This window comes from Varanus komodoensis, unplaced genomic scaffold (assembly GCF_004798865.1).
Source record: "Varanus komodoensis strain SLA01 unplaced genomic scaffold, ASM479886v1 scaffold1, whole genome shotgun sequence".
In the NCBI taxonomy this organism is placed as follows: domain Eukaryota; kingdom Metazoa; phylum Chordata; class Lepidosauria; order Squamata; family Varanidae; genus Varanus; species Varanus komodoensis.
Genome location: NW_025335268.1, coordinates 94913261 through 94923758, shown reverse-complemented (window position 1 = coordinate 94923758; position 10498 = coordinate 94913261). Strand labels below are relative to the sequence as shown.

General features: G+C 45.0%; 1 protein-coding gene across 1 annotated transcript; it reads left to right on the top strand.

The window, feature by feature from the left end:
- Positions 1 to 2942: 2942 nt before the first annotated feature.
- Positions 2943 to 9311, top strand: PGAM1 (phosphoglycerate mutase 1). Its single transcript, XM_044436762.1, has 4 exons — positions 2943 to 3183; positions 6212 to 6486; positions 8038 to 8218; positions 8349 to 9311. Exons 1-4 carry the CDS (start codon positions 3042 to 3044, stop codon positions 8516 to 8518), a joined length of 768 nt encoding a protein of 255 aa, XP_044292697.1. The 5' UTR covers positions 2943 to 3041; the 3' UTR covers positions 8519 to 9311.
- The last annotated feature ends 1187 nt before the right edge of the window (positions 9312 to 10498 follow it).

Below are 10498 nucleotides of genomic sequence, written 5' to 3'. Positions count from 1 at the left end.
GTTTAGAGCTCAGATCTCACCTCTCTGTCTCGGATTTAAATTCTAGAGCAAGTTATTTTTTCTCAGTCTCACCAGATTGTCTTCTGGGAAATTAGTGCTTTGTGACTGGTCATGCTAATCATTTTATGATTGGACAAGCTTTCCAAGACAATCATTTTGAAAGAGTACTCCTGATGTTCTCTCCAAGTTCCACATGTGCTCACCTTGTTAGACACAATAATGTAGGAGTAAGAGCCATTGAATTGTTTGAAAATTACTTCTGGGTAAACATACACAGGATTTCATTGTAACCTATTCCTTGAAGTTTGCTCCCCTAATGAGTGGATCTAGAATTGATTAGAACCCTGTGCATATTTACCTCAGACTAAGCCCCAGTAAACAAAATAAAATTTACTTCTGAGTAAACATGCAATAATAAGCAAGACTTTACTGGAAGTATTTCTTACACAGCGTAGGCCAATTACTATGCATGTCTTTGTTGTTGTTTAGTCAAGAAGTTGTGTCTGACCCATCATGACCCATGGACAACATTCCTCCAGGCTCTCCAGTCCTCCACCATCCCTGGGAGTCCACCCAAGCCCACACGCACTGCCCCAGTGACTCCACCTAGCCACCTCATCCTCTGCCATCCCCTTCTCCTTTTACCGTCAATCCTCCCCAGCAGGTCTATCATTGACTTATCCTAGGTATGCAGGTATGGGATTACAGCCTCAAATTGGAGTGGGGCAGGAAGGCAGAGAGAAGATAGTTCACATGAGGATTTGGTGGATTAGAGGTACCAAAGGGTGGTGTATCATGCTTCAATGGATAGAATGCAGGACTAAATCTTGGCATGTGTTCAAATTCCTTCCCAGTACAGAATTGTGTGGTGATGAGCAAGCAATACTTTTTCAAAGTGTAGCACAGAAAGTGCTACATTTTGCTTTCTGGGTCAAAATGAGAACAATACAATGCAATGTGAAGAGTGTAAAAATGCGTTTGGAAGTGCTGGCAGATACAATCTTCATAAATGTGGACATTAATTTTGTATGATAATCAGGTATTTGGCAACCCAGTGTGGATTTTTTAAAAAATTGGATTCAGGTGGATTCTTCAGAAAGGATTGTGTAGCATCCCAGTAAAGTACACCATGAAAAACAATTTCATGGCCACCTGGCAAACACTACCTAGGTAAACTTTTCACAAGCTGCCCAGTCTTATTAGAGATGGTGTATCCATGAGCAGTTCTTGAATCTAGGTGACAAATGGCTTTGGGAACACCAGGACAGGCAGCACCAGAATCGAATAAAGCACTACAGTATCACTTAATTAGTGTGGGGGCAGGGGTGTTGGATGTTTCTTTGCTCCAGGTGGGGGACTCCCTGCTCTTTTAAAACAATGCAAGAGGATGGTAAAGCACAACTCTTATTTCTGGCATTCTAGCTTTCTAGGGGCAGGGAATTTTTTTCCAGGGGAGATACTTCAAGCAGGCAATACTCTGAAGCCTAAATTGATACAGTATAGAAAGAAGCTTTAACTTTGTATTTTGCTAACTGTATTGAACTGCCTCCTCAATTTCATCCGTATGTTGCAGAGGCAGGCAACCTTGTGGCATTCAGATCTTTTGCACTACAATTTCCATCAGTACCAGTCAGTGTCACGAGTGCTGGGGGTTAAGGCGGCCGCGTTGCTTCCCCGGCACAGAAAGCTAACGTTTGTCATAGCTACGGGTGTGCTGCCATGCGGCTGTTCCACAGTTTCCACTTCATGCAGCTGCACGCGCTCGGACTGAATCCCATCAGGCGCCTGGCTCCGAAGTGGCATCATTCCCCTCCCTGTAATTCCTTAGGGATCTGCCCTCTTGCCGCATGTTGTGCATCTCTTGAAAATTATGTATTAATTAGGCTGTTTCAGTTCCGAGTGAATATGAAAAGTGGGACTCGCTGGGGACGCCCAGACACGTTGCGAGGGTGGCTCCCCCCCCCCCCGGAGGGTCACGCAGCTCTACGCGTGCTCTGCGTGAGCTCCGTGCCTCCGGGTACGACCGGACCGCTGCTCCTGAGCGCATGCGCAAAGCCGTCATAGCCCCTCGTCCAAACTGCACGTATGAATTCTGGCTTGAGGCATAGCCGGCCAAGCCGAAGAGAGTAGGGCATGCGCACAGCAAAGGCTGAATTCGGAGGGTGGGTTTTTAGAGGCTCGGAGTCGCCCGTAGAGATTGAACTATTGTAGAATCACAATGTAAATAGCTCGAGATGGAACTTCCTGGTTCCTTGTGAAGCTATTCTGTTTTTCCCTCGGGTGGAAACGAAAGCGGTCCGTAGAAATTAATGACGAAACTGTGAAATAAAAGATGAAAGCAAAGGCAAAAATTAAAATCCCCTTTTTAAAAACGCTCTGCCAGCCAGCCAGCCAGCCATGATCCTTTAGAACATGTGTATGCTGGGGGGAATATGTTTCACAGAACTTGGCAGCAGACAGTCCTGCAATGTAGGGTACTATTAATACTGTAGTTTAAAAGTGGATTTGGGACTCTAACAAAAATCTCTCCAGAGAACTCCCCTTGTTTGCAGCGAAGGCAAATCTCTTTAACCCCCCCATCCTAGTTTCTCTCCTTTGCGAAATTCCAGTATCAATTGCATACAGAATTTTCCGCCGACTTTATGTGCTGAACTTTTCCACGTTTAACAGCATATTTCCAATGGAACAACCTACATCACAGCACGAACCCTCTCTTTACGGCTACCTTTTGCTTTGGGGGCTGCGGGGGCTATTGGCATTGCTTCTGGAGCAGCCCTATCATAACAATTCTCGCTTCGCCTCGCGAAAAATTTGGGGTGGGGGGTTGCAAAAGCATCTTAAGTCAACCCGGAATCTGGAAGCGTCTCTGAGTCTGCTGTTCGACGCTTACAGGAGCACCGGCGTCCAGCCCTCGTGGGCGAGGTATTCTTTCGGCGCATGCGCCTGGCGGTGGGCGAGCAGTTTCCGCTTCGGTCGGACGAAGGTGGTGAGAGGGTGAACCCGGCACGTCTGCACTGCTCCCAATTCATTCCGCTCGCGACATGGCGGCTGCGTACAGGCTGGTTCTGATTCGGCACGGCGAGAGCGCCTGGAACCTCGAGAACCGGTTCAGTGGCTGGTACGATGCAGACCTGAGCCCGGCTGGGCAGGAGGAAGCCCAGCGCGGCGGAGAAGCGCTGAGAGGTGAAGAGACGCGAGGAGGGAGCAGGCGGGATGCGAGAGGCGATGGAGGGCGAGAGGGAGACGCGGGCACGGGTGGGGGAGAGGGTGGAGGGCACGATCCTACGAGAGCTTGGTGGTTTATTGGCAGGAAGGGTTGAGGGTGATGGAGCTGTGGAGAGCTGCCTGCCTGTGATAAAGGGACCACCGGATGCAGAGATGTGCGAGCTCAGTCCCTTCGCTGCCTTGAGCCACGTGGTGGCTTTCTCTTCCCCACACAAAGGAAGGGGTTATTCTGGGCCACGCACGTTTCTGGGGTGGCCTAGCTCCTTGGGCTTTCCCAGCCTGGTGCCCGCCAGAGATATGTGGCGTCAACTCCAATCAGCCTTGAGCTATGGATTGATCTAGTTCAAAGCATCTTAAGGGCAGCAAGACTACAGCAGTTTGCAGCCAGCATGGCCCAAGGATGGGGAAGGTGGAGCTACATCCTACCCATATTTACTCGGAAACAAGTCCCTCTGAATTAAGTTGAACTTGTTCTTCAGAAAAAGATTGCCAGATAACTGGGCAGAAATTGGTCCTGTAGGGCAAGGATGCTTTTTCTCATAGCTTACTCACAATGAGACAGAAACCCGGGACCTTTTGGGTTTTGAGCAGAGGGGAATTTCGTTTCCTGGGGCCACATGGCTTAGCGTTTTAATCAGTACTTGTATCTGATTAAATCAGTATTAATCAGTATTAGAACCTGTTTTAATCAGTACTTGTTCATGTCTAGTAAAAGGGAGAGCTTTCTCCTAAACACTTGGTCCTCTTGGTTAAGAAATAGAAAGTAGCTTCCTCCCACCAGGACCTAAAGTGGAAGAATTATAGAATAGTTTAAGTACTGGTTTCTTTCTTTATAGAGACAGCTAGCCTCCAACAGCTTCTCAGTCTAGATCTATGCCAAATATGATATGGAGGGTTAAAGGTTGTTCACCATTTATTTACCACAGCTTTTCTCAATCTGGTATCCACAGATATGTTGGACTATAGTTTCTATAATCCTCAGCCAGCAGACTAATGGTCAAGCTGCCTGGGGATAATGCAAGCTGCAGTCCAGTGCTTCTGAATACCACTAGGTTTGACTCCTTTGGGTAGCAGGACAAATTGACTGCCTCTTGATCATACTTTCTGCTTTGCATGAGAAAGCAGCATGACCTACTTTGAGTAGGCCACATGTGCTATTCTTCCACTGTAAAAAGCGTGACTGCATCTCTAGATATGTCTCCCTATATGTGCAATAGTCTGGCAATGACCTTGGATAGGTCAGTTTGCCATCTCCATCAGGGCACTGTTTCTTCCTGAATCGAGCAATCCCTTTATTGTTATTACCATTATTACTACAATACATTTCTATACTGCCTGTAGCTGAAGTTTTCTGGGCAGTTTGCAGCATTTAAGTCACCCATCCAGGTTGCAACCAGGCCTGACCTTGCGTAAGCTTCCAAGATGAGGCAGGATCAGGCACTTCAGGCTATATGGGAGCTATATTTCTGTATATTATATAACACACACAATCACACCCACACAAACGGCAATCTTCAAGGAAAGAACCCAGCAGTAGCTAATACCTCATGAGATGCAAGGCACATTTCTCTCCTCATTCTCTCTAGATCATCCATCCTTCAGGGTCCAATGACAATCTGCCTGGGCCTTTTGTTAGGGAGATTTTGTAGGAGCTGAGTCATTCAGTGCTGCTGCAACAGGGAGAGAGTTTGTGTCCAGTCCTTGCTACAGGAAGTTGGGGGAAAGGGAGAGTTCTAGAAAACAACCGATGTTTTCTGTAGGCTCAAGATGCAACCAAAATCCTGTTAATTTCTCCTCTTTTTATGTTCACTGAAAGAGATCTATAGACTGCATTTACCTAGGAATTGTGTAGAGTACCTTGCATTTGATTTTAATATACACAAGAACAAAATACTTCGGGTATAAAAAGTACCTGCATAAATCCTTTCTAGCACCCTTTTAAGGTATCATCTCTGTATTGCATAAAGGACCTGGCACAGGGTCATATGTGATTTGTCCAATGCTTACAAGGTCCCATGCAACCCCTCTGTGTTGCACAACTGCTGGTTCCTCCAGTGCAATACCGATTTGTACTATTGCACAACTCTTTTTCCTTCCCCAAGTGGGGCAAGCGATTACAAGGACCATTTATTACTGCTGCTCTAAATGGCACCCCCTTTCTTCGAAGAGATTATTGTGGTCCTTCTCCTTCCAGTTAGTAGAAAAAGCAGTGGCTGCTCAGGTCCTGTTCTCCACGCGCCCCCCCCCCCATGATTACATAAGCATTTCATCTCCATTTCACTGAGTTCCTGTGTAGCCAATCAGCATGAACTGACTGAACTGGACAAGCTTGTAATAATGCAATGTGTGGGTATTTTGCTGGGTTTATTGTTACTTTCAACACTGCCATTTGGTGATGGTGAGCATACAAGGGGAATAAAAGTGCATATTTTAACCACAGTTGATTTGTTTGTGTGATATATTTGGGTTTTTCCTCCAGATTAGTGGGTAAGTGCTTCATCTTGTGTTTGGCATTATACTCTTGAGTGAACAGATGTGAGGCTTCCACACTAAAGTGTTAGGCTGAGATGTTTAGCTTACTTTAGTACCTCAAGTTAGGAGTCACAGGACTAGCTTTGTACTTAACTCATAATCGTTGTAGAGTACTGTGTTATTGAGCTTTTGGATAGAGCAGACTACAGCTTGAATTAATTTGATTAATTCATATTAATTTGCAAGAAGAATGGTCAAAAGCTTATTCACTGTAGCATTTTGTTCTCACAGTAGCAAGCCAGTGTGGCAACCGGAAGACCACATGCAGAGCATGAGTGCATTAGTACCCTCTTTCTAGTGCTCTGTCATACTACCTTTGATACTGGAGGCAACAAATAGTCATCATGACTAGTAGCCATTAATAGCTGTATTCTGCATGAATTTGTCAAGTCTTTTTAAGTTTGTGCAAAGTTGGAGTCTATCAATACATTTTGTACCCTCTGGATCCTTCCAGATGCTGGCTATGAGTTTGACATTTGCTTCACATCTGTACAGAAGAGGGCAATCCGCACCCTCTGGACTGTGCTGGACGCCATTGATCAAATGTGGCTACCTGTAGTGAGGACCTGGCGTCTCAATGAGAGGCACTATGGTGGCCTGACAGGCTTGAACAAGGCTGAGACAGCTGCTAAACATGGTGAGGCCCAGGTGAAGATCTGGAGGCGTTCCTTTGATGTTCCACCACCTCCAATGGAACCTGATCACCCCTTCTACAGTACCATCAGCAAGGTGAGTCAGAAAGCTCTAATCTGTAAGTGATATGAAGGTGCTTTAAGGGATGCCAGAGAGGATTTTGAAATGATTATCATGAAGGGGAGTCTTATAAATAGGATTTGACTTCATGTCACACCTCTTGTTATTCCATTTCCCAAGCAATGGATTTAACAGCCTCCTTTTTCACCCAACTCCTTCAGCAGTTGCTTGGATGTTATCCATTATCCATATTTTACTCACCTTGTTCCAGTGTCTTTGGGAATCCTACAGTTAGCCTTGTTAATTGCTGGTTTTATATGGGATGTGGCTATTGTGACAAACGAGAATCCCAGTCATGCAATTAATCATTTACACTGTGTTCCTTCATGGATGTTTGTACTGCGTGGTGACAGCAGTCAAGGCTGTTTGTACAGAGGCGGTGCAGACTTCCACCTAGACGGCATGTTGGATTGAACCATGCCAATGGCCAGAGTGTATAAGTCACATGTAAGATCATGCTGTTTAATTTTATATTGAACACATCTGGAGTAACTCCTAGCACTTGGCTATATTCACACAGTGAATGCACTAATGTGAATTAGTTTACCAGTATTCGAATATATGGATTGAAAGACTAGAAGCATCGCCTTTCTGCCAGACAGATTAAATACAACAGGACAGTTAGATTGTGATTGGGGCTAGTAAAAAGGCAGCAGCCCCCATCTTGCGCTGGGAAAACCTTTCCCTGTGCAGTTTAGGAGCCAAAACTGAATGCTTCTCAAAAATGTACTTGTTCACTCAGGCTTTTTCTGGCTAGTAATTAATCATGCTGCTTCATGTTACAGTTCCTTGTATTGTTATGCACTGTACTGTTGCAATTGGAATTGTTTTTAATATTGTACGTTTAATGTAATTTTAACATTTATATGTGAACTGCTTAGGGATTTTGTTCTAGTCAGTGCTATAGAAGTATTACCAATAAATGCATATCCAGACTTATTTAATGATTAAAATTATGTTTCTACAAAGGAAAACACAATATTAGAGAAGGCTTCAGTGGAGCAAATGGTGAAGGACCAAAGCATTACGTTTTGTGCTCCATCTAAATGATGGAGATCAGTTTTGGCAAACCATTCTTTACAATGGGGTGGGCAATTTTTAAGGCAAAATATCTGGAGGGCCACAGCCAACCCCGATTTAAAACCTACAGACTATAAATATTAAGAAATAATACTGTTTATGTGGAATACCACTGGTCTGAGATCTCAGTAGAAACACAGCACCTCCCATGGGCCTGCTTGTAAAATGCCTACTCTTAAGAGGTCAGGTGGAGCAGGTGACTGTGAGCATTGTGCATAGCTGGAGCACAGTGCAACACAGATCTAAGAATCAACTTTTCTCAAGCAGTTTGAGGTGCGTTTCCTCACTTGGAGAACTGCTTTAGAAAAGCTGATTTGTTGATCTGTTACTGTGGGCATACTTGCCTGCCATACTTCGACATCCAAAGAATCCCACAAAGCAGGTGGCTTTCATAGTGTCCAGGAATTTGCAGCCGTGTTTTAAGTGCCACTGCATATTCTTCCCTAGGATCGCCGCTATGCTGACCTCACTGAAGATCAACTGCCTACATGTGAGAGCCTGAAAGATACCATTGCTCGTGCCTTGCCTTTCTGGAATGAGGAAATTGTTCCTCAGATCAAAGAAGGCAAGCGGGTGCTCATTGCTGCCCATGGCAACAGTCTTCGTGGCATTGTTAAGCATTTAGAAGGTAAGTCTACTTCTGACTTGACCAGACTTGTGTATCTTTTGCTGTTCAGGTCTGATTCTAAACCCCAAGAAGGTTCTTGTGTGGGGTAATAATGCCAAGCTGCTTATGTGACTAATTCCTCTCCTTTCAGGAATGTCTGAAGCAGCGATCATGGAACTCAATCTGCCTACTGGTATCCCCATAGTCTACGAGTTGGACAAAAACCTGAAGCCCATCAAGCCCATGCAGTTCCTGGGGGATGAGGAGACAGTCCGTAAGGCCATGGAAGCTGTGGCAGCCCAAGGCAAGGTCAAGAAGTGAAGGCAGGAGTACACAATCAGTAGAAGATCCCCTCTCTCCTCCCTTTCCCTTCCCAGCACATACCTGTTGCAAGCCTGAGGGACTGGGCTGCAGAGCCAAAGGAAGTGAAGCTTCCTAGGGCCATGTTATTTCCTTCAAGACCAATTTCCTTCCACATTCACTTTTCCCCAGCAGGATCAGCCTCGGGATGTGAACCACGATCCAGCAGGGGCTCTGGGAATATAGCCAAGCTCAGTGCAATGGAAAGTGGTGCTGCTAAAATGGAAGGGCCTTCCCCAAAGAGTGCCCTTCCTGCCTTCATTCCATGTAATGTGGCAGCTGTAGTTGTAGTCAGTCAAGTGTTGCTTGATGTGGTTTGGCCATTCCGGATTGTGACTTTGAAACTAGGGTTGCTCTGGACAGCACATCAGAGTTTCAAGGATAATTGATGTCTATTGGGTGTTTGTAGAAACAGCTTGTCACTTCACCAAAGGGCCACATATATTTTTAAGCTGTCCCTCAAGCTACACCTGATTCTGTATTAGGTTTCATTGCCTTGAAAATGATAGGGAAAAGGGGTGAGGCCAGGAAGAGAAGGGCCCCCATCCTGGAATCTCCAGCTGTGATCCCATAACCTTGCTGTGTAGTGCCAGTAAGCCCAGATAATAATGCGTATCATCATGTGTTGCTTTTCTGCCTCACAGTCTGTGTGGTATCCCTATCTGACATAAGGCAGGCTTACACTGAAGCTCACTTCACTGTACAATGGTTGCATTTGCCCTAGCCTCAGTAAAATAAAGAATTATGTGCAATAGATGCTGTGTCTGTGTTACTTACCAGAGTGGGGGCAATGAATGGGGTTGAGACACCTGTGCCACCATACCAGTGAGGATTCATGTCACCAGGCAAGGTGATGCCACAGGTTAGCTTGCAGGATCCACTGCAACCTCAGAAGTGTGAGGCTCAGGAGCAGAGAGCTGTAAGGCAATGGTTGCCTGACCATCCCAGCCTTCCCATTCTATGATGGAATTTATTCCTGGTCCCTATACCTCTCACACCCACTCTAGAGATACACTTAAGAAACCGGCAAAATGGGTTACTATTTAGAACCCATCTCTTATGCAGCCTCCAGGGACACTCCTACTTCAGGAAAGTATTTTTGGAAAGAAGCAGCTATTTTGTTAAAAAGGAAGTTGATATTCAGGTTATACTGTGAGGTCTGCAGTCTTCTCAGACTGTTGATTTTATCATGATTGACAGCAACATTACAGCCATATGCTAGCAGTTCTAGTTCAGCAGTTAATGTAACACAACTTGTTTGTTTCTACCTATCCACGTTTCAGCTTTTTTTAAAACAAAACTTACATACCGATCCATCACTGATGTCTCTGGATGGTTTACAACAAAGCAGCAGCTTGGGTGAAGGAAGCTAGCATAAGGTTCCAGCTCAAGCAGGAATGTTTGCTTCCTCTAAGGAAGTGGAAAAGGAAAGCTCTACTTCCATCTGCCAACAGTGCAAGAAGTACAGAAGCTGGCCTAACCAGCCCCACATTTCTCACCTAATTAGTGACTATCCAACCCAAGTAGTCAAATCAGGCTCCTTGCACCTTTTAAGTAATCTTAGCAGTATTAGGTATGAAACCTAAATACAGAAAGTCAAGGCAGACGCCATGCTCAGCCCTTGGCCATAACTATTTTTCTTTTAGTAAAGCTCCTTGTACTCAACTCATGATGTTCTAGTCCACAGTTCAGGTTCAAAAAGAGATTTAAATAGTCATATTTCAGTTTGAGAGAAAAAAGCCCAACTTTATTTAGGCAGATTCGCTAAAACTGATCAGGCTAAGCAATATATTTCTAGTTTAGACAGATGGCAAACCATGTTGGGACTAAAATACTTCAGAATGCTGGAAAGGGTCCTACTCTATATGAGAAAACTTACGCTAAGAAGAAATGCCCAAAGACTTGTATGGGAGTTTTGGAAAACAGGCAGGAGCACAAGTA

Excerpts from the sequence above, each read along its gene's own strand:
- PGAM1 (XM_044436762.1), top strand. The coding sequence starts at position 3,042 with ATGGCGGCTGCGTACAGGCTGGTTCTGATTCGGCACGGCGAGAGCGCC. Across the intron at positions 3,184-6,211 it reads CGGCGGAGAAGCGCTGAGAG|ATGCTGGCTATGAGTTTGAC; the intron begins GTGAAGAGACGC and ends GGATCCTTCCAG. Across the intron at positions 6,487-8,037 it reads TCTACAGTACCATCAGCAAG|GATCGCCGCTATGCTGACCT; the intron begins GTGAGTCAGAAA and ends ATTCTTCCCTAG.